Source organism: Platalea leucorodia, assembly GCF_965183815.1.
Source record: "Platalea leucorodia genome assembly, chromosome: 1".
Lineage (NCBI taxonomy): Eukaryota > Metazoa > Chordata > Aves > Pelecaniformes > Threskiornithidae > Platalea > Platalea leucorodia.
In genome coordinates, this window is record NC_138823.1 from 119,222,043 (window position 1) to 119,246,925 (window position 24,883).

The window sequence follows — 24,883 nt, forward strand, 5'->3', positions numbered from 1 at the left end:
TTTATATCTTAATTATGACAGTGTTTTCTAATGTAGGTGCATTAACATTTAGTATTTACACAGTTCCTTAAAGAATTTCATTTTTTAATTATTCAATGATTGCACTTCTTAATTTTTATTTCTAAAGTATTTTAACGTAAATGCCTCTTCTTCTGTAGAATTTTATCAGGTCAATAGATTCAGGAGAAACAAACTTGGATGGAGCAATAGGTAAGGTAACCTATAATATTGCTCTACTTTTATAAGCAAGCGTTATAACTGTTGCATTTTATAAAGAAACACAATGATCTTTACTGATAGGGCAAGCTGCAGCAGAAGAATTGATTAAGACTACTTTATCAGCCTTTGAAGCAGTAACACAGCATCCTGTCTTGTTGACAATCCATCGCTTGACCGTAAGTCTGACAACAAATTGAATAGTTGCAAGCTAATTGGCCCAATTCCATTGATAATAGGATGTTTTGAAGATTTAGAAACTGCTTAAATTATGGCTTAAAATGTACTGTGGTTCTATTTGACAGGAAAAATCCTTATTGTTTATAAAGAGATTTAATTTTCAAAGAAGCAACAAAGCATTCAGACTCAGTTTACTGTATTTAGTTGAGAAGTTAGAGGGAGAATGAGAAGGGCTTAAAGTTTAGAAATAGCAGGTCTTAAAATGATTTTAGTGTAAATATAACACTTGATTCTATAAGTCTTTCTTCAGCCTCAAAGCGAGTATATTGCTATATATTAGTAGAAATTTCACCACTTCATTTGTCATCATGCTTTTAACATAACTTGGAAAGACCACCTCTGAGCATTGAAGATGCATTCCATCAATACTCTTCCTGATGAGATCATCATCAAGAGTAACAGTTTATAGCAGTTATGGTGGGTTTTTTTTGTTTAAGTATAACAAATTGCTTACTAAAAATTGCATTACAATTGCCAAACCCACATACTGTAAGCTTCTTACATTACTAAAGATTTGTTTTCTTTGAAGCTTTTCATTAAATGATTTTCTTTGAGCTAAGCTAGCTGAAGCCAGAACAGTTACATTGTAAAATAGTTTTCAGCAAATCAGTAGGTTGAAATGCTTGAATGAGTGATTGACAAATCATTCTAACCTATACCAGTGCATTTTTGTGCCTGAATTCCTACCAGAAGTGTAACCCACCATACTTACTGGGGTGACCATTTAATTCAAACTGAAATATATGTGTTTGTATTGGAATTAGGTTGGGGCACACTCAATATAGCAGTTAAATCAAGAAAGGCATTAGCAAATTAATAGATTCATGAGTATCTTAGGGATTGGGCTAGATAAGAATGGGTGATCTTGGAAATTAAGTGGTTTTAGAAGCTGAAATCCTATTTGGTGTGTTTGTGTTAGTGTTGAGTGTTTAGATTATAACACCTTAAGTGAAAATATTAAAATTAATACAAAATATAAATAGAAATTTAAATAAGTTTAATGTTTATTTTCATTAATGCTCACAAAAGAGTGGTATTCTAGAAAATGGCCCTTATGCACAAAAATCTAACCAGTTAATAGTCAGAGGGGAAATGGTGCAGAACTAAACAGTTCAATTTACTTTAATATGGCAAAGGATGTTCTAGAAAAGAAATGTAAATGTAGGTGAGGTATCAATATCAATTGGTGTCTCCTTACATGCCTGTCAGCCTGCATGTCACTGTATTATGACTGTATCATTCTAGAATCACCTCAATCTTTAAAAATAATTGTTTTACTTCTGTGGGTTACCAGTGTGTCTTATATTGACAGAAAAATGTACCATTTTTTATGGAGGTCCATCAACATTTACTGAAATTGCAATACCTTGTGTCAGCACATGAAATAAAATTCCCCTAGCTGTTTAAACTTTAATGATCTGTTTTTTTTCCCCTGAAAAAATAGCACCAAGGAGACAGCTCCCCTTTACAACCCTTCTTCCCCTGCTCCCATCCCCACGTTCAGCAGAACGTTGTATTGAAACCGGGGAATGACTATCCCACTCTCTTTTAAGTAAGCCCTGGCTACCAGTAGGTGAGTTTTATTTAAGTATCTAAATTTCTGGGGAACAGTTTACTTCATCACCAACGTTGAAAGTTTTAGGTGTTTATTTAAAATCCATCTGAACACATTGGTTAACCTTATATAGCTAAAGAAGAAACTTCCTGCCTGTCTAGTGCTTGCAAATTTATGACACATAGCACTTCTGTAGAATAGTTTTCCTGGTTTAGAATAGGTGTATATTGAAATTTATCAACTAAAAATAATTATATCCTTGTCAATGAACAGCTTTTTCTTTTTTTTTTTTTTTGAGAAAATAAAATCTATTACATCACTTGCTCATTTTCATAAGTAACAGTTCTTTCTAATTTAAAAGAGGCCTCCTGACACTCAGCAAATAGCCATTCAGACACAAAGTAAAGTGGAGAAATTGCCTTGTACTTGGTATGTTAAATTCAAGAAATTGTCCACTGTAATTAATAATCTCTAACTACATCTGCCACTAGTGGTGCAAACAGTAATTAGTTTAATACTATTTACGAAGTCTGGTGTGCTAATTATACTTGAATGTACAGCATACATTACTTTAGTGGAAAGTGGTACTTCATCTTCTATGATGCATGCAGAATATTTTTAGAATTGCTGTTACTCAAGGGATATCTTCTAATTGCTGCTCGCTGAGCATGACTAGAATCTATGAATATAAATGCCAGCACCCAGTGGAACTTGGTGCTTTTTTTAAAAAGTTGAAGCAAGACATGTTCAAGCTTCCAGATCAATATTTAAGTATAACAGTGGTTAATAGGAAACTCTTTTACTGGAGAGAAATGTGTATCCTAGGCTGATCTCTGAAGCCTGGACTGCTCATTTAGATAAAGTTGGTTAGAAACAGCATTTTATGGAGGGGGTGGGGGGAAGGCCAACACCTTCTTGAGAGGATGCATTTTTTTCCACTACAACTGTGACATTGCTTTAAAGTTTATAATCAGAAATTAAATGCACTTCTAATAAAGTTTAATGAATTTAATAACAAGTGAGGTTATATTAAACAAGCAGAACCAGTAAGTTTTTCAGTTCAATTCTGGCTTTAGTTTAGCTGCAGTGGAAATTGTGTAAGTTAATAGGAATTTAAGAGCAACACTTCAGGTTCTTTTCCACTTGGAGAAGAAAAGAATTCGTTGTTCTGGGTTTTAGTTCATGTTTGATTTGCCTTTGTATTTGTACCTTGAACAAAGAAAATTGAATAAATTGATTTTTTTGTGATCAAATTTCTGATTATCAGAAGTCAGTTATTGAGGAGATTCATTTCTGTGGGGACTGACTGTATTACATATTGCTAAGTCTGATAAAGTCAAGGGAAATTAATTGAAAGTGCTCAAACGAAAGCCAGTAGTGAGCAGTAATTTCATTTTGCATGCAGTTGTGTGCATTTTTAACAGGATATAAAGACTAATAGTAAGTGTGATACAGCAAGTTTTGATAAAACTGTGGATTTCCAGGTATGCAAATATGATGATGAAGGCCATCAAGAAGAATCTCTCTAGACTGGAGTGGAATATAAACCCTGGTTTCTTAAACTGACACAAGTCCAACTGCCTGTTTCCCTCATGTACTAAAATGGAAAAATATTTATTAAATTCAGATAATAAGTGTTACAACAATATTTGTTTTCAAATTTTGGTAAAGGTTTAGACATAATTAACTGGAAGAATTCTGTGCTGACTGTATCATTTGAATTTTTCTTTTCTCTGTTAAGTGTATTTATTTGCCTGAAAAAAGGATATATGCTAATTCAGAGCACTTTGAGCAGTGATGAGGTTCATGATGGCAGGCAGTTCCTGTGGGAGTCCTTTCTATACTCTAACCAGTTCCTAAAAATGATCTGTATACTGCACAGATGATCTTTTACCCGAAGCATGAAAGTTCTTCTCTGGTTGAGGCAAAAGTTGTCAGCAGTGATTCTCCTCCTCAAGGTTTTAAAACTTATTTTTGAAGTTCAGGCTAAAATAAAAGCACCCCGAACATGATGAGTTGCTTGATGGGAAGTCAAGGGAAAAGCAGTATGACATGGAAATCTACTGGTTGACAATATAAGAGTTATTATTTTCACCAAAGATGACAACATAAGGGTTAGAAACTTCTGCAAGTGCCTTTTTCTGCTCATCTTAGTCTTTTCTTGATTCAGCATCAGTGGTGTTCTTCATCTGCTGGCTGTTCTGATCTAACCACTGACACCTTAATTTTGTCAGTGTAGGATATGACTATATGAACATATTGTACAGCATTTCTTCAATCACTTTCCCTTTTCAAGTAGATTAAAATTCTACACTCCATGTGGCTTTCTGTCCATTAAGCTAATCCACATGACATGAGACTTTTTTGTGAAACCAGTTCTGTACTAATTGACATATTGAGTCAGTCAATCAGTGCTGTCTCTTCCCAGAAGTAAGGGAAAAAAAACCCCAAACCCTCGATGAAGATTCTGAAGTTCTGAAGACTTTTCAAAAAAAATTACAGAAATGTCATCCTTCTCCCCAATTCATTCTAACATGCATTAGATTATTTTTTATATTACATTCTGAGAGATTACAGGCAATATTAAAACTTTGAGGAGCATGCTGTGCCTCAAGCAAATGCTTTTAGAAGTTTGAAGGCAGCATGATCTTAATTCCATGGTCACTTTCAGCCATAACTTTGTATGTGGAATTTTAATGAGAATAAATGTCAAGGTGATGTTGGATGTTGTGGATCTTATATGTGACTGGAAAAAAAGGGTTTGGGAGCTGATGGTCTTTGCTTTGGTATGTTCTGCTTTGAATAGTGGCTAAGGAGAAAAGATATTTGTTAGTAGTTGTACATTAAACGTATGCACACTGAAAAGAACCAGATAGCTGTAGAAAAATCTCTGAAAGTAAAGTAATGGGCTTAGTCACTTGCGAGTTTGGATATGACAGCTGCATGGAATGGATAGCGTAGTTTCTTTATGTAAGTTTAATTCCTGGGTCTCATTTTCACTTGAGAACAGCATGGTTCACAAATGCTACTGGACCAGGCTTTAAGCCTGCTTACTTTTTCTGTCTGACCAGTGTAACACCAAATGTCAAGACTTCGGCCTTAAGCACTGATTTGAAGAGCTCTGAAACTGAGTTTTAATCAAGGGAGAGATTTTTTAGATCGGTAATGTTAACCATATTAAGGTAAGTTCTGTGGCCTTGAGAAGAGGGTTAAGCTATCCATATAAACATAGGCTAAGTTGTAGGGAATAATGGATAAGTTTGGTTATAAGCTAGTTCATTAACACATGATGGTTGTATGGATATGTCGAATAGTTGAATTCATCCGTGCTGACTAACACAAGTGAATGGAAGTTTAGTTCTCTGTCATCATTCTTAGGGGGTACCTTCTGCTAAATAGGGATTTAGTGTAGGGATCCTTCCGCTGTGATCCCTTGCAATGTTATAACTGCTTTTTAGTGGGTACTTGTGGAGCTTGGACTTTGCTTGATGTGGTTAAGTAAAGCTGAGGCAGTGTTTGTTTGTTTCTAACAAAGCAGGCACATATATTTAAGGTGCAAGCTCCTAAACCATGGAGACAAGCAGAGAAGGACTGAAATTACAGTTTTCTCTTTCAAGCCCCTCCTAGTAGCTGGTGAATACTTAACTACTCTGAAACTGTCGCTTGTCTCTCTCTTTTGAGGGTTAAAGTAACATGCAGACTTTGCAGAAGAATTTATATAAAAATTGTGCCTTGTTTTCAAAAGATCTGATTTTTGTAAGTAATAAAATACTGTAGAAAAGTGAGTAGAGCTTTTGCTGGGTGCTCATACCTCACTAGTAGAGTTTTCCTTGCAGAAATCGGTGAATGTTATGGAGACAGATGTTCTGGTTTTGGATAGTATACTTGGATTTCCAAAATGTTTTTGACAAAAAGTCATGCACCAAAGACTCTTCAAATCCACCAGTGGCCTGGCCCTTCCCTCTTACCCTCTGACAGATCAACTTCTAACTACTTAAAATTTACTAAGTTGAGAATAGAGATCAGTTTTTAAAAAATTAGGTACATTAAGAATGGTGCCTTACAAAGATCTGTGTTGCAACATGTGCTATTTATAACTAATCCAGAAAAGGGAATGAATAGGGAGGTGACAGAACTGACTGATGACACTAAATTATTCACAATAGTAAAAATTAAAACTGATGGAAGAGTTGCAGAAGGTTTCAAGATATTGAGTGAAAGGGCAATGAAATGACATGCAATTCAATACTGATAAATGTCAAGCAATGCACATGGGGAAAATCATTCCAACTATGCATGTGCAGTGTCAGGCTCTGAACTACTTGTAACTGTTCTGGAGATCTTTTAGCATCATTTTTCTATGAAAATGATAGCTTTATACTCAGCAGTAATCAGAAAGACAACTAGATTATTAGAAATGACTGGTAAAAGATCAGACAAAAAAGCAGAAAACATCACTGCCATGGTAAGTCCATGGTGCCCTCAAGCCTTGAATACTGAATGCAGTTGTGGTCATTCACTCTCAAAGGGAATGAAGCTTAACAAGACAAAGTATAGCTCAATGATGCGAGGAGGGACTGAGTAGATGAGAACTTCAGCGTGGAAACAAAAGACTTGAGAGAATAAAATTATGAATGACATGGGAAAGATGAATTGGAAATTATTATTTGTGTTTTTCATAAAATAAGAATAAGTGGGTATCAAGTTAGCTGGTTTAAAATAAGCAAGGAAGTGTCTTTTCATAAGGCATAATTGAAGTGTGGAATACAGTGCCATAGGTATTGCACATGCTAAAAGTATAAATACATTTGAAAAATAGGATTGGACAAATCTATGGGACAAAAGGCTAGTATAAGCATTATTAAATGAAAAAATACCGATACAGCATCAGCTTAGGAAGTTTTTTAACTCAAGAGTTACTTTCTGAGAAACCAGAGTGCTTTATGCTTTGTCTATTTCTCCTACTCTTTTTCTACTCCTTTCCAATTGTCAGAAACAGGATTACGAGGTTTGAGCTGTTTTTTTTGGTTCTGTACATATGTATTATAGTTGCGAAATGTGAATGTAGTGTGTATGGAAGTTTCTAGTATTTCATTGCTATTTTGGGTACTGATAACAGCACAGTTGTGGCAGCATAGCCTTTGAGTGCCATCATTACAGACTTATACAATGGTGGCTTTGTGCAGTTAGGGATTTATCATGAACTGGATATCAGGCTATTTAGAAGATGGTAGAAACCCAGATATAGCGATGATCGTATTTAAACTATCTAGTCTGTTCAGGCTTAAAGATGATTTCCCCCCTTTTTTTTTTGTACATAATCTTAGTGATAAAGACAGAAACAAGAAAAATATCTGGCTACCTTCATGCATATATGGGATTTGATTCCATGTAGATGTCAGCAGTCATTTAAAAGAAGAAAAAAAGAATCCTTGTTTGAGTATTCTTCTATTTGTTTCAATCCCTCTAGAAAATGCCAAAATACTAATACCATGCTTCTGTATGCCTAACTTACAGAAACTTGTGCAATTCACTGGTGATTTTATTAAAAATATTTTATGTACTATTACACTTCAGTTTATTTCACCTCAATAATGACTTGCTTAGTTCATATGTTGTTTACAAATTTGTGTTCACATTAGTAAAAAAACAGTGACCCAAATAGCATGGAGAGGAGATGAGGGTTGCAGAGTTAGGAAGTATCTGATTTAAGGTTCATGTATGATTTAATACTTGCTTCTCCCTTTAGCATGTGCATTCTGATATGCTCTTGCATCACAAAATAATTTTCCATAGGATTAGTGATACATTTAGTTGATCTCCACACCACACCAAACTGACATGAGGCAAACACCTGCTATGGAGAATTCCATTCTAAACAGTTTGTTTGCCAGAATTGAGGTTCATGTTAGAACAAGGTCAGAAAAAGCTACTACAATTATTTAAGACCTCAGGAATCTTCTTTACAATGGCAGTTTAAAATATATTTATCTTAGAAAAGACTTATGACTGGCTTAACTACATTTGCTAATGTGGAAAGACTACTGTTAATACTGGATGAAAGTGAAAGAAAATTTGAAGTTTTAGAAATTGAGGTTGCATCATACTGCTGTATGCTGCCATCTTAATCAGTATCAGACAACCAAGGGCTGCTTTTTTGCCTCTTTTCTGTCTCACACCTTTAATTTGCCACTTAAATGTGCCTCTTCATTTGAGAAGCATTGCAGTAGGTTGAACTGGTTTTTTGGACTGAAAGGCCTTAAGTACATAATTTTTTTTTTTTTTTTTTTTTTTTTTAATCCTACTTCACAGGTATGATGTAACTGATAAATTACCATTTGTAGAACAGTTTAGAAACCTGCACTAATGGAGTTGTTGGAGTGCAATGTAGTTTTATTATTTATCTTATTGCATATTAACTGAAAAGAACATGAAATATTTCAAAATTATGAAGTGTTACCAAAGTCACTACATTTACGATATATAGCATTATCTATATAGGCGTAAAGGCTATTTGTACTTGCAAGAGTAGTTTGACTTCTATACCTCAGGCAGAGTCCTTTTACCTCTTTTATTGAAAGTATGTAACAAAGGCATCTTTTGGCAGTTTTTTCAGAAGTGAAAAAAAGCCAGACTAAATGAATCCCTTAATGTCAGAGGTTCATTTAACAGAGACCACCAACTAACAACGAAATAGTTGCTAATTGTAGTTATTGCTGACTGGAGGCTAACTTCATTTAGTGACCCCTTTTCATGTATACTTTCATCTTCTATAGATGTTTCTTAATAGTAGCTGCATAAATCTAGAGAAATTCAATCATCTAGTATTAATCACTAAAAGAAAACACATGGGGAATTATAATGCAGCCTTGTTTCACCAAATCCTGTCCACAGTGTAGTGAGAACCTACGCAGTAATTTTATTTGTATAAATAAATCCAAGGACAAGCTGTGTATCCATGATGCATACTTAAAAATCGCAGGGCTGTCCATCCATCCTCTCCCCCAAAATAAAGCATGTCCTGTCTTAATAAATTATATTTTACCGATGACTTAAGACTTAGAAATTCATTCTCTTATAGAGAATACTAATAATGTGCTATTTTTGTAATATTAGATATATAAAATTGAGTTATAGCCTAGTTTGCCGTAAGTTGATTTCAGATGGAACTAAGCTGACTAGTCCTGTGACAGACGATTAATCTGTAACAATACACTCATGGACAATAAAGAGTTGACTGGATTATTTTTTTCATATTTCAAATCTTAAGTCTGTAAATTTAAATTTTAATGGAAGACTGTGTATTACCAGAATGGAAGAAGTTAAAATTTTATCAAGACTCTCGACTAAGCTTAAGGATATTTCATTAGATGTAGTACATCTTTCCTGATATATTTTAGTTCTATACAGGTTTCAGAAGGACATTTCTTCTGAACTCTATTCAATGATTAGTTTATGGATTAAAGCATCAGGATTAATAGATATTCTAATACTCTTTTTTCTTAATATCTTACATCTGCACTGAATTCTGTATTTTAAATTAAAATTAATTCTCCATGAATCATGCCAAAGGTACTGTTCTTTTCTATATAAAAGTACATTACTGTCTGTAACTTTATGACAGCTTACCAGAGAAAAGTGAACTTGGTGGCTTTGTAAGTGTGATTATGGATGAATTTCCATGATTATTCATCTCTTTGATTAAGGGCTCTAGCAGTGGAATAAACATAGACGATAGTGTATCTCTGTTCTATTTTTTCCCTGTGAATAATGTAAGCCAGATCTTTCTAATTCTCTGTTTTAGGTTGAAGACTCTATCCTCCCACCACTAGTTTCTTTGGTCCACAGTCAGAATGGTAAGTATATGGCCACATCAACTACAGTTTCCATGAATTCCACATTTTGTTTTAATTAGACTTCAGTGTGGTCACATTCTTGGCACCTTTATTTTCAAGTGGAATGGAGACTCTTCAGCTTGCGGTTGCTCTCAGAAACCACATCACTGCTTTTAAGCCACGAGGTCATGGCTGAGGAGAAAGGGGAGAGCCTGGACTCAAACAGCAAGCTTCTGTCTCTCATTAGAGATTCATTGCTGCCTCAGTAAGTATAATATTGCCCCTGTAATGGGGAATAACTTGATACTCAAACCATTTTGACAGTGTATTTGTTTTAACTACCCTTTTTATGTTTAAATGGCGAAACGAAAAGAGGAATAGCAATTAACTGCTGCCAGAGTTCTCTGCCCAACATCTCTCTCCTAGGTTTATTTAGTATGTTGTCATATACAACACAAACACTTCTGTGTGATGCTCATTTCTGATACTGTGCCTCTGGCTGCTCTTGGAGTGAAACAAGTCTCCCCTAGCTTTTGGGCTGTGATTTAAATACTCCTCTTTGAAAGTCAGAACATTCTAAGAGCAACATCTTTGTCTATTTTGGATATTGTGCACTTATGTAAGATGTTCTGAAATCATATGGAATGGCATATAACTCTCTTCAAAAAGAAATAGTACAGGATGGGTTAGTCCTCCATGATCCACCCAGGGGTTATTGCCTCTAAATTGCTGTCCTTTCCTGTGGGCCCAACTAGCAGAAAAACCCTACAGCATAGTAGATGAAACTACAGCCTGTGGGCCAGATGTGGCCTGGAACTTCATTTGTATGATGAATGGTCAAATGAGGCCTGTCATTTCAAAATGACTTGCAGGTGAGCATAAAGACAGCTCTGTGTTACGCACATGCATACTGTAAGCTAATAACACCTGTGAGTAGAGGGAAGGAAAGTGTGAACATAGGATGAGTACAGTAAAGATGAGTCATCATTTATCTTTTACATTATTCTAATAATGTTACAGTGTATTTCAATGTGTGGTCCTCGAAAGTTAATAATTGTAAATACTTAGCTGCCCTAAGTGAGGAAATTGTTCCCCACCCCTACATTAAGTAAGTGGTAGGAGGGTGGAGGAATGGATGCTGGATTATGATCAGAAACAGTGCCTTCCCCAAAAATGAGACTTTCTCTTACTATTTGACTAATGTCCTTACAATCTGAGGGCCAAAGTTCTGTCCATGCAAGATGTGTAATCTTTTCTCTGTGAGACAAAATGGGAAGGAAATCTTAGAGCTCTATAGAGAAGCTTATTTTCACACCTTTCTTCATGCTATTTTTTTTCACTGGGAAATATACAATTTATTATTATGAATTAAAATGGAAACTGAAAATATTATTTTAAAAATAGAGTATATGCATTATTAAAAGCTGTCAGATGCTTTTCTTCAGATAGGGGAAGAGACCTGGAGTCAAGCGAGACCAAGTTCTTGTCCTGGCTCTAAATCTTGCCCTTTGTAGATATGCCCATCTTATAAAATGTTTTTCATTGAACTGGGGGAGGGAGGAAGTGTCATGCTAGGTCCAAACTAGGAGGAAAACAACAAGTATACTTCTGTCTCCAAGCTAATTAGCTCAATTGAGTGGCAGAGCTTTTTGGTCTGAAACTAAACATGATCCTACTTTGGGGGCTTCTGCTGTGCTATCTTTGCATGCATTGCATTGTAGACGTGTAAAAAAGGGTCTTGCAGTAGCTCATAATCTTGGTTCCAGGCTTTAAGTATTTCCTGAATCAGTTCCTTTACCTCACCAGTAGGGATGATGATGCTTGTATTTGCAAAGCACTCAGATTATCTCAAGAAAATAATTATTGAAGTTCATGATCTTTGGAATATATTGGAACTTAGTATAAACAAATTTTACTGTAGTTTAGGAGCACAGTAAAGCAGTATGTAAATCTTCCAGTGATTCAGAAAGAGTTAACTGGTGTCTGCATATTTAATACATTACTTGAACCTGTGGTTTGAGCCAACCCCTAGTAAATATGTTCACCTGTGGGGAGCAGGTGATCAATGCAAGAAGGCACAGAGGAAACAAAAAGTGGAGGAAGGTTTGAGGATTTTCTGCAGAAAAGAAAACTCAAACTGAGTTTTGACTTGAAAGCCTCAAAACTCAATTTGGAGAAGACTCAAAAAGAAACTAAGAAAAGACCAAAGCAGCTGCTTTGGATGTCAAAAAAGACACAAAAGGTAAGTTTTGTTAAGCAATGTTCTAGATATGGGTAGGAAGATACTGATGGGAGGTAGGAATGATTCCTCATACACTCTCTACACTTCCCAAAAGAAGCTTTATCCTGAATGCAAAGGGGTCTGGCCTAAATCTAGAGAGAAGGGAGGTCTAAGATTCAATGTAACCTACTTGTGAAGATAACATAAAGCCCTATCCCAAGAAGTAAGAGTTACTTGAAAACTCTGAGATAGAAAGTGAAGAGGTAAATAGCCTGTATTTGGAGGCTGAAGAGGTGTTTGCTGATGTTTAGTCTTTCTGTTGCTGGACAAAGGATAGGACAGAGTGTGACTCAGCTGGCGGACAGTCTAAAGAGGAGAGGAGGGGTGCAATGGCTGGTTCCTCATGAGCAGTCTGTGTGGGGAAGTGGGTATTTCCACCCCTTTTAATTCTGCTTTTTAAGAACTGAGAGCTGTTGATTATGGAAGAGAGAGACACATCTGGGTTTAACGTGTGATGTTCTTTTTAAGGAAGGTTATAATGGGACTCATTTGCATATATATTTCATTCCTATAAATATCTTCTACATGTTAATTTGTTTAAATGTAAAACTGACCCAAAAAATAGAATTTTGGTCACTATGCGTGAGATGTAAATGGTCTTCATTTTGAGATAAATGGAGGAATGCAGTGGTTGCCACTTTTTTTCTCATCTTCTGCATCATCAATAAAACGGTAATTCCGTTAAATATTTGCACATTTGTAGATCAGAAAGTTAACTTCCTCACAGGATTTTGATTGAATTGAATGAAATTGTGTCATTTAATTTCAGTTCACTGAAAGGCAATTTTCCTGAGCATTTCATAAACAAAATGAAACTTTCAGTTATAGAAAATGAATACAAGGCAAATGCTTTCTGTGACATATCCAGATTTTTTTTTTTAATCAGAAATTGAAACATCAGCTCTTTTTCATTTAATTCTTAATATTCCTGATTTATATATCATAATTTGAAATTTGAGCCAGAACCAGTAAAAGGAGAGGAATATGTAAACAAAGTTTTATTTCATTTGAAAGATTATGTAGCTTGTTCTTAGTAGACTGCCAAGCCAGTTCTGCAAGTACGAAGTCCAGGATACTTGAGAGAATTTGTCAATAAAATATTTGGTCTTTTTTAAGAGCTTAAGAGAATCCATATCCCCAAACCTCTAGGTCCTCTTGTCACTGTTGCTTATAGGAAAGATTGACAAAATAAATCCTTGCTGTGTACTACCTGGAGTTTACAGAACCCTTATAAAATGGTTCTAAAACTGTTTTTACTAAATTGGTCTGTGTTTTGAAGTGGCAGGAAAATCATTGGATGAACTCATTCATTTAACAAAGTATCTCAAGCACGGAATATTTTCCCTTCACAGAAGATTCATGTATTCATAAATCCTAATGGCCTTTATTCAGGCAGTGTGTTTATATTAATTGCTAAGACATTAATTTTAGTAATCTGCATTTTCTCACATGGTATTTGGTTTGATGGATCACTGCACCTTCCCTTAGAAATATCCTTTACTAATGTTATCTTTGGGAGGGGTGGGGGGAATAGAGTTTCAAGTAAAAGGAAATAAAGTGAGACTGTTTTTTTAAATCGAAGTCTGAGGAACTAGGATGCTAAGTGTGCAGAATAGCAATAGTCTCTCTCAAATGTAATACATAGAAGGCTTAAAATTGTTTAAAGTGGACCTCATTTAGAGAAGGTATTGATGTGTCTATAATAAAACAAGTATATTGCGAAGTGTCAGATTTTTAAGCTAGCATGGCTGATTCATTCATCATCACTATTAGGAATTGCCATTTTGGAGACATAAGTCCACATCCGATGCAGTGAGGAGACGACTTCTGGCACCTAAGTTACCTGGTAGCATCTTTGCTTGCCTCAAAAGATTTAGTCATGGATTCTGCAAAAAAATGCAAATTGTTCCATTATGTTTGGTAGGAATATGGATTGTTCTCATGTAGGGCTTCCAGGTTCAGTCTCTACTAATGAATTATAGTATTTTCTTCTTTAATGAACAAAGAGACTTTTTAATCACCAATGAGAAATACATTTCTTTCAGGAACTGGAATCTGTTATTTGTAAAGGAGAGATTTTAATCACTGAAGACATGAAGCCAACACTGACTTCTAGTTGATTAATTGTGTAGATTCTCCAATGTGGTTTGCAACTCTACGGCAGCACATTCAAGCTAATACGTAGTAGCCATGACACATTGCCCATAGGCTGTGCGCTTGTGTGGGAATGTTAGCTCCTGTGAAGGAGCTCCCGCAGGCTACATCAAGAATGCACAGCTGGTGTGCTTCACCCTCCTCGTCTTAGAGTTGTCCAGAGCAGAGAATTGGCGGGAAAGCACCACACCTCCTTCCAGGTTTCCTTCCTGTGTAAATCGGAGTGCTGAGGTGCGGTGCCTGGGGGGAGGGGGTCTGCATTCCACTGAAGAGCTAGTGCACAGCAGGGTACGTGCCAGCACCCAGGTGATGGGAAGTGATCCAGATTTCTCCGTTCAGGCAGCACTATGGATCTCACGATGCGAAGTAAAATTCTTGGTGATTTGCTTGATTCCACAAAATGTGATAACCTACCACATTTTCCTACAAATCATCCTTTCGTTTGTACTTGATTAATTCTTCATGGTTTTTCTTTTACAAATGAAGAGATTTATGCTTCCAATTCTATTATTCCCACATATTTAGAGTAGCACTATTTGTAATCAAAGACCATGTTTTGACATGGCTGAGTCTGTGGCTTTTTTATGCTTACATTTTCCTCTCCTCCATCATTGTATCCTGTTGCCCTCCAGATACATTTTGATTTAAACAAAATAAAAATAGCCTTGTTTGGGTGGGCTTTACTGAAATGTTAGCAGCAACAGCAAGGTCAGTTTTGGTTTTCAGCAGCCTGTTTTCCCTTACCAAGATTTCCATGAGGTGATATTTGGAAATGTTTCATAGATGTTTTTCTTGTAGTTTTATCTTCATTGCCATAGCTCTCAATAAACATTGTTTTGAAGTATTTTTGTATTGTTCTGTTCCATATTACTCGGAGAATGGAAGTATGCTGTAGTTAAAGCAATATCTTTTGAAATTTGAAATAAAACATAAAGCTCAATGTGAGTGTTCTATAAGGAAAATATTTCATTTTGAGAATAATCACTATGTAAACAAAATATAGAGCTTAATCGTATATAAGTTGATTGATGGTCTTCCTGAGCACCCATTAAATCTTCTGCCTAATATTTTGAGGCTCAGTTTCTACTTGCCTCTTAAAGATTAGATTTTTTTAATATATAAAAATATGTAATATAGATCAATAAATAAATCGTATGCATATAGACAAAATGCATTTTAATAAATATATTTTAATATAATTTATATTTATAAAAACATATGCATAAGTTTTATAAATATATATATTATTACATTTTTTATAATTGTGTATCTCTCTCTACAAAATAATGTATTCTTTTATTAATGCTGCTTTTAAAGTTAATCTGATGCTGGTTTTAAAATACTGTTTCTAGGTAAATCTTGTTTATTGCTTTGTACAGTTCCTAACAGCATTGTATTTCCATTGTGGTTATTATAAAGTTTGGAAGTGGGAAATGATGTATTTTTACTATCAACTTTTTAACATGCATCTCTCAACTATTTTTTTTTTTTTTTTTTTTTGCTGTTGATACCCCTTTTTCCCCTTCCCTTTCAGGTATGAGCACATTCTGATGGCTCCGGACCCAGTACCAATGTATGCTCTGAAACTGTTGGTGGCCCTGACTGAACACAGCCCTGCTTCTGTGAGGTGATACAACTACACATTCTCTGTTGTTTTGGGTTCTTTCTGTTTCAATTAATTTTTTTCCATTAGGAATTAACAAAAACTTAGATCTCACTGTCATACTACTTCGACTAGCATGCAGGAGATTTAGAAAATCCTTGGAGAGTATTTGTTATAGAACACAACCTTATGTTTTTTTTGCCAATTTTATATGGTCCTGATTATTTTAATATGGATTTAGCCAATGAAACATTAGAGACAAAATCATAAGAATTTTAACGTTAAAATTATCATTAAAAACTTTAAAAAAATTAATACCAAAACATTACCAAGACTGTTGTTCAGCTAAGCATATTTGTACTAGGACAAAGGTGGTGTGTTTGTAAAAGGTTTAGACCAGTCAATTCACTTTAAAGCTGTTCAGTTTTTCTGCGTATAGAGCTACCCTTTTAAGTTCCTAAATACAGATTTTAATGTTTGGTATAGGTACACTCAGTATATTTAAAAGTATCGTAATGTCTCTTTCTCTCTGGTTCCAAAGCTTAGGCTGTGATGGGGGCAGGGAAGGTGGCATAGAACTTAAATCGCATTTGTTGATAGTAACAAGGAAGCATCTCTCTCACATATGTGTGTCTGCATGCAGATATTCCTCTTCCCAGAGGAATCTGCCCAGAAAATCAGGTTGTTCTTGCACTCACCACTGTGTGTTTGTGATGTCTGATAGTGTTATGGCTAAGAAGTCACTGCGTACCATACTGTCTTGCTTTGATTGATTGACGTGAGCACAAGATTAAAAAAAAACATAAGGAAGGAAATTTAACTTGTTTTCCCACTGTTTTTATTACAAAAGATGAAAACATCCTCTTTTAATCTTTTATGATGCTACTGTGAACAGTGCTTTAATATATTAAGTAGACTAAAAATGAACTAGGAAATAGAGTGGCTTGAGATTTTAAATGGTTTGAATACAGTAAATGTACTTAATTGTATTTTTATTGTATAGAAGCTGTATATGCTACTGCAGGATTTTATGTATTATACAAACAAATAGTACAGCTTTCTATTTTTAGGATTAACCTACAGATATTCTAATACTTTGAGTTTTAAAAAAATATTTCTGTAACTAGAATGCTGGATATTGTAGCAGCACTTTTTCTCTGCCTAATGAATTCTTTTTATTTGAGTAATCGTGTGTATTTGCCCTTTATGTTCAATGTAGATAGATTGCGGATGCACGCTCATCTTCATGGTCATCTTACAGCAAACAGAAATTCTTTCCTTAGTATTATTACAGAGCAGCTGTGGATATCCAATGAACTAATAACAAATTTAAATATCAGTGTATATGGTACTGTTATTTCAGGATGGACTACTAGATTCCAGATACTAACACATCTTTAATTGTTCTGTTTCTCACATGTCTTACTGGCCCTCTTCTTTTACTTTCACTAAATAATTTCTTTGGCTAGATTTCTGAAGGAGTGGAGTTTATGCAATTCTCTTGGTCTGTCTTCTTCCTGATTCTTTGACTTTCCCAATAATTTTAGCTGGAAGTAGCTGTTGCATCAAAAGCGCGACAGAGGTGAATAATATATTCATATTTGCACAAACTGCTAGTGAACAAAATGGGAACCAGGCACATGCTATAGTGAACACTAGATCACAAGTGATTCTGTTTTGCTATGATGGCTGATTAATCAGTACACATGGAGCTCAGAATTATTCAAGGCATATGCTCTCTTTTGCCCCTTTCATTAGGCACATGAAAAATACCTGTGATCATTGTGATGGGAAGTAAATAAGTAACATCAGACACAAATCCTTTGGGATTAAATTTGCTCTTTGTGGAAAAACTCTACTATATTTTAGTACTGATGACAGTGATGAGAGTCACTTTTCTTTGAGTGTCTATGTCTTCTGCAAGCTTGCATTTTGTCCACAATCCCTGGCTTTCAAGGATGGAGGCTCTCTCCTGTGACTTACTTTAAATGAATAAAAATGGTGGTAGCAAAAAGATAGTAAAATGACAAAATGTTAAATTAGTATTTACCTTATTGTTTCCATATCTTTCAAAAATAGCTATTATTATTAACCTTATTTTGAAATAAGAGTGAATTGGGAGGAGGATGAGTGCTACTGTGTTTTATTTAGCTTGTTCCATGTGATAGCTTGTTCTCAGACATGTTCACCTAATGCATTCTCTCTTTCTTGCTCTCTTTTCTTTAATCCCACCATTATTCTTGTATCTCATGCTTATCTTTCTTCTTCTTCCCGTCCCCTCAGTCTTTTCCTGTGTGCTTCCCGATAGAGGTGTCAGCATTTGAGCAGTTCTTATTTTAGCACTTGAAAGGAGACAGATGCACTCCAATCTTTCGTTTCATTTTTTTCATAGCTTATACTGTAAATCAGCTAACTTGTGATATCAGAGGAAAAACATTCGATCTTCTTTTTGCCATTTTTTTTGACACTTCTGTTTTCTATTACAGGTAGTTTGTTCTGTATGGCAGAGGCACAGATATTAAAATATTATGATCTTTTTAATGTCTTACAAGCTTGCAATAAAATACTGCTAATGTACGATCCATAGTTTCAATGCCTTTAATAATAAGTATTTTGTAAGAATACAAAAAAATACCTTGTAATCTTTGCTATTGCTCCACTGTTGGCGTAGTTTTTAACATTCTGTGTTATGGGAGCTCTTCCACTCTATTGCTTTTCAATTTAGCAGCGCAGAATTCTAGTGATATCCCATTAATGTGCCGCAGAATTGGATCTCTCACAAACATAAGTTGCAGCATGTGTAAGACGGTAGCTGCAAAAAAAACTTTAATGTGTTTCTAGGAGCACATTAAGTATTTGGACATCTGATCATATGAGCATCCACAGGAAGAAAATCTAGTTTTGGAGGATGATGAGTGTTTTCTTGTTTGTTTTCACCTTGATGGGTTAGAGCATAAATGAGTCAGGTGTTTCCCTTATATACCTGTTTTCACATCATGCAACAGTTGCTGTCTGATACAACCTCACTTAGAGTCTGTTCACTAAAAAAATAGCAGATATTGGAAGGATGAGCTTTGAACAGAATTTGTCCGTCAGTTGCCTATTTTGAGCCTACTTGGCTCAAAGCTAATAGTCTGGCTTTAAGAGTGTTAATAGTATTCTGTTGTGGCTCTCCTAAGTACTTACTGCCTTGTTTTCTTCAATAATTTTTGATGTTTTATGATAAGAAAAAATGTGGACATTAAAACCAGGGTGAGAATTAATAGCAGAGTTCATCTTTAGCTATTTTGAGATGGATGATTTTTAAAAGAAATCACAGGTATTAAGGAAACATGTAGCTTCAGTTAATGATTGGACTACTGGAAATTTGCATTAGATGTTTCTCCCCTTTGTTAATTAGTCTTGGTGGATTGTACTTGTGTAAGGAGTTGTTGGAGGAACTTAACTTCTCACAGTGGGAGCAAATGTGTGCAGCAGGGAGAGATGTGATTTAACTATGCAAAGTCTATATTCAAAAAGAGCAGTATCATAAGATACCGTGTCCTTTGTGTGTTTATCAACTTAATGTATAGGTTATGTGTATGGATAGAAAGTCAGACATAATCTATTCATTAAGGGTTGAGGGATTTTTGGTTCCTGCTTTGAGTCTTGTACACTGTTTTGTTGTGGTCTGTAATGATCAGATTGCTGGATTTTTCTAGTAATAAGGAGGAGTTGATGTGAATTTCTTAGTTGCTATTAATACGGTATATTGATTAGCTCTTCTTAAATGTTTTGACTATTGTAAGGTATTTTATACTGTGGCTGCTCCAGGAAACTTATACTGGATCATGATTCTTAACTTGGCTCTTGGTCTTATAGCTAAGGTTATGAAATGTCACTATATATTTTGCTGTGTGCTCTTTCATGTGGCTACTTGACTTACCTTTAGGCAGAAACTTACAGCATTTGATGACATTAATATATCTGAAAGCTGAACACTCGAAACTATGGAGTCTGACTTTTATGGGTTGCTAAAATAGACATTTTTGTTTGCAAAGAAGGGAGACAGTAAAGGAAATAAAGTGGAGGGGAGTGTCAGATAATAATCATGAGTGGGACACATTCCAGTATTCTGTTATTAAGGTCATTTCCTGAGGGAGAAAAAATAATCTAAAAACTATTGGTAGGTGACCCTTCTTAGATTTATGGTGGATTGAAGGACAGGGGAGCACATTAAGGAACCTTCCCCACCTCCTGTCCTTACTGTAAATTCCCAGACAGACATTAGGCACTGCTCTAGAAAAGGGGAAAAGGCGGCAGAAAACAAAGTAGGAAGATTGCTGAAAAGCAACAAAAAATCTGCTGCTTCTGAATGCCACGGATCTAGTACCCGTGAAGATGATAGATGGATAGACCTTGTACACCACAGCAGATTGTCTTGACTAATTAAAGTAACCCTTTATCACAATGTCTTTGGAAGCATCCAAAAACGGTCCAGTTTTGAAATTTCATCTACGCTACTGTTCGTACCCATGCATTATCTATTAAAGACCATAAAGGCACATTTTAGAGTCGGTGTGATTAATGGATTGATCGTCTTGTGATACATTATGATGTTCTACATTAGCATTTGTTTACATTTCAGTATATTCTGAAATGGTCTGTCTAATATCCATGCCCTCGATTTCAAAAAACAAACAGTAAAAAAAAAAAAACAACCAACCCAAACTCTTTGTAGTTCAGTGTGGTGCTTTTCATTGGTTTGTGTTGGTAGAATTGTGATTCGGTTCACAAGCACTTGTTAGCATTGTGCACAGATTATCTTTGAATCTGTGGTGGTTTCTTTGCTGTTATACTAGAGGGCACATTATACTTCAGTGCTATCCTTTCCTGGTGAATTGATTAATGTGGGCTTATATTAATTGCTTTAAAAACACTTTGTTCTTCTCAGTAGTCATTTTAATTTTCTAGTTTAAGGTTGAAGTGCTCACTTTAAAAAGTAGATCTATTTGCTTCTAAATGACTTCTCTGGTTTTATGTGTTTTCTTGTTTTCTGTAATGAATATGAATAAAATAATATGGAGTAGTTCTGATAACATGTAAGCCTAAGGGGCCTAGTCCAACTGAACTGAAGAGTAGAATTACATGTTAGAGTGTACATTAGTGATAAAATCACAATGCAGATGGATTGAGAGACGTTGTCAGAGGATGATACAGTTTTATTAGAACTCTGGGGAATGCTTATGTAGATTTTGAGCCTGATTCTGATTACACTAGTTTCACATCTATGAAAATTGAGTTGTAAAAACCCTTTTTTTTCTTGTTAGAAAAATAATGCTAATATAAAACAGTAAAGAATTTGTATGATCTTTGCTATTGCTATTATTTGGTATAATATTTGCATATATGCTGCTCTATTGAATAACACCAGGCAGGAAGACTTAGCCAGAAACAGACTCTTGAAATGTTAAGTTGTGTGTCAGCTAATAACACTGTTGTCAAGTTGCACATCATTGCAATTCATATCAAAGGCAGTGGTCAGAGTTCATTATTGCAAGTGAGTTCTCATAGTCTAGTCATGTACTGACTGTAATACTAATCACCATTTTTAATGTAAAACACAACTCTTCAGTGTCACATTTTATAAAAGTACCCCTTTAGTAAAGAAATTAGCTATTAACCTTATACCTGTGATTTTGTTCCCCCTTTTGTGTTGCTGATCAATTGCTGAATGTCTTAAGTTTTAAAAATGCGAGGCTACTATTTGATGTTACTGTTAAGTCAGTTATTGAAAAATATCATATTGTAAGGTTCACATATTTACTCTTTTAATGTAAAGTACTAAGCAGAAGGAGAAAATACCATTCATTCTTGCTTATTTTTACTTTAAGTAGTGTGTTTTTGCCATTGTGAATATAAATAGCAAATAAAAAATAAGCAGGTAATGAGGAAGGGTCAGCTGGTTAGGGTGCTACAGTTGGAGTTGCCGACTTGAGTGAATTCAGTTCTGCCACAAATTTGCTGTTCATCATGAAACAAACCTAAACCACCATCCAATCCATTGTCTTGTGTTCGGCTGTAGGTGCCCAGAGAAGGCTATAGGAAGAAAGCAGGTGAGTGGCAATACTTTCTGCAGGCTTTCTCAGCACCCTCTGAGTTGTTTTTTCAGAAGCCATATAAGAAGACATGGTGTTCTGTACACAGTAGCTATTGATGAGTAATTTTCATTTCATTTATGTGGGTTCAAAAAGATATTTGACAAATAACTTTCAGCATTAATACTTATTCCATAGCATAATCACCTGCATATGAAGATTTATCATCTTTAGGGGTTTCTTTCGGATATCTTTGTTTACTCTGGCACTTGTCACTTAGTTTGATGCCATCAAGTTCTTACAGTGAAAAAGAAGCACACACTACTTCATAAATTTCTGTCATGTTGTCTCCTTTACCTGTACCTTTTGCAATCTGAACAGTCCTGCCTATTTTTTAAAAGCCTTTAGTAGGGGTCCTTATAAAATACATTTTGAAAGCTCAAGAATACTGTATCAACCAGCTCTCCTTTGTCCATGGGCTGACTGACTTCTTCAAAGATCTGTCATGGATTTGACATTTCATCCCTTTAAAATGAAAGTCTTGGTTCTTGATCTGTGTGTGCCCACCAGTTCTGTTCTTCAGAATAGCTACTACTCATTTGTTCAGCTTAGAATGTCTGTAATACCCAGATTTTCACCCCCCCGTCTGACTTTTCTCAAAAGTTAGTATTCGATAACATCACATTTTCTGTCTTTTAAATCTCTCCTATGAAAGCAGAGAGTTTTAAACAAGGTACGCTCTTTGATCTCAGTTTGCCAGATGATGAATTAAAAAAAATAGGTGACAAAGTCATTTTCTCCTTCTGTGGTCTAATAAACTTCTGATTCTTTTTCTCTTCAGTAGCACAGCTTCACAAAGATAGGTTGGAGCGTAACCCTCTGTAGAGTGAACATAGCCTACTGACTAGCTAAATTTCCCTGAAGAGGGGGAGAGAGAAGAGAGAAGACTGGGATTGAAGAAGAGGTTTGGAACCTGGGTCTCTTACACTTCTAAGGAAGACATTTGGTAACCATTAAAACAAAACACAGCAAAACTCCAGAACTACTCATTTTAAAAAGAAAAGAGGTGAAGCGAGTAATGCATGAGACTGTGAATCCTAAATGGGTATTGATTACTGAACCTGGAAGATAGGAGCATTTTAAGCCTTCATATTGGCTAGATCAGCCAGATCCCTGCTCAGTGTTCTGAATATTGCAAATCTGATTTTAGGCCCATATTCTCCACATATATAAAGACAGACGCTTTTACTTTTTATGACTGGAAATTCTAAGACCATGAGGACACCTAAATTTTCATGCAGATCCAACTCAGGAATGCTATTATTCCCAAATGTTTTCTCAACATTTCCTTGCTCATGTTTTTTTAATAGATAAATTATATATTTTAGATAGTTTTTTGTGGGTTTGTTTTTGTGGTTTTTGTTTGGTTGGTTGTTGTTGGGGTTTTTTTTTGGTTTTGTTTTTTTTTTTTTTTAAATGGAGGAAATATTCAGAGGACAGAAAGATAACCTTGTTATCGTAACACTGAGTGGTGGTGTTCTACCTGCTTACAGTTTTATTAAATTAATATAGATAAGGTTGTTGTGTAGCTATGCAGTTAATATTTATTAAAAATAACTTTTTAAAAGCTTCATTTTTACCTAGATTTTTTTCAGCTCAGGATGGATTTGCCCTTGTGTCCTTTTTCTTTCAGTAAAAGAAAATGGGTTTGGATTTTTAGCAAGTTCCAGAATATCTACCAGTCTCTTCCCTAGAGACTCTGCATAGAAAGAACAGTTAGAGGTAATCACACATGCAAGAACTGCAGTCTCTATGCAAATTAAAATCTGAAACATTGATCTTCATTTTCAATTCAGATTTTAATCCCATTGTTGAATGGATGTTCACTTTAATGGCTCTTTTCTCCTTTAGATATTCCTCAATTATTTTTAAAATATCTAAGAGATGCTTCATTACAAGTGCTTCTGTGAAGAAAAGGTCTTGCTTTGTGGAAGGCTTGCTAGCCTTCTGTTGTATCTCTCTTTCAAACTTCCTCCATTCTTCAGAGATTGTGACAGCCCTTTTGTCATGCAGTAGAATGAAATTTTGTAGGAATTGAGAACACTTGAAATCAATGTTTGTTGACTGCCTGAAGAAGTGATCTTTGGTGTGTTAACTGGGACCTCTGCTTTTATCTCACCCACTCCCTTCCATTTGTCCCGTCAGCTATCTCTCTATCAATCCAAAGGGTTTTTTTTATTTTAAATTCAGTAAGAATTTTTTTTTTGGGGGGGAGTGGTGAATATGTAGAAGGATTTACAATCCTGTAGACTGCATTTTAGAACAGGCCTCAAATCCACATAATGTCCTTTATGCTGCTTCCTTGCTTCTTGCTGTGTCATGATCTGCAGGAAATGTAAAAAGAGAGGAGTCTCGAGTTAGGTTGAAGGTGTAAGGTCTACTTTACCTTCCTTATTTAGTGCATTGAAAACATAGGTCAGTAATATAGCAGATGGGTGTGTTTATGTTTACACCTTACAGATCACCTTTCAAAAAACCATATGGGTTCAGCAGCTTTCATTAACATGGTCTGACTAACAAAGTGTTGGAAGTCTGAGGTGTAAAGTGAAGCTTTGCCATCTTGGCAATGTTCCAAGGTTACTGGTAGAGCGTTGATTTTGTTGGTGAATGAGGCACTTTCTCACCCTTATTCTTTCTTTTAACAGATGGTGTTTATAATTTCTTAGAGATAAGAATAATAACCAAAGATCTTGGTTGATGTAAAAGACTAATTGCAATCCTTATTTGTGCAAATAGTTCTGCATGAACACTCTCAGGCATGAGAGTGCTTAGGTATAGAAGGCCAGAAGCAAGAAAAAGTTGCTTGACATACTGTTGTGTTTTTCAAATCAAGTTGGAAGGGACCCATAAGGATCATCAAGT

General features: G+C 35.3%; 1 protein-coding gene across 1 annotated transcript in view; it reads left to right on the plus strand.

Annotated features, from left to right (window-relative positions):
- Nucleotides 1–24,883, plus strand: part of ULK4 (unc-51 like kinase 4) — a gene marked incomplete at both ends in the record, with an annotated part of 244,522 nt that overhangs the window by 88,151 nt on the left and 131,488 nt on the right. The window contains 5 exons of the mRNA XM_082310398.1: nt 159–210; nt 301–395; nt 9,816–9,867; nt 9,967–10,111; nt 15,816–15,908. Coding sequence (XP_082166524.1) covers nt 159–210; nt 301–395; nt 9,816–9,867; nt 9,967–10,111; nt 15,816–15,908 — 437 coding nt within the window. The remainder of the gene's footprint in view (nt 1–158; nt 211–300; nt 396–9,815; nt 9,868–9,966; nt 10,112–15,815; nt 15,909–24,883) is intronic.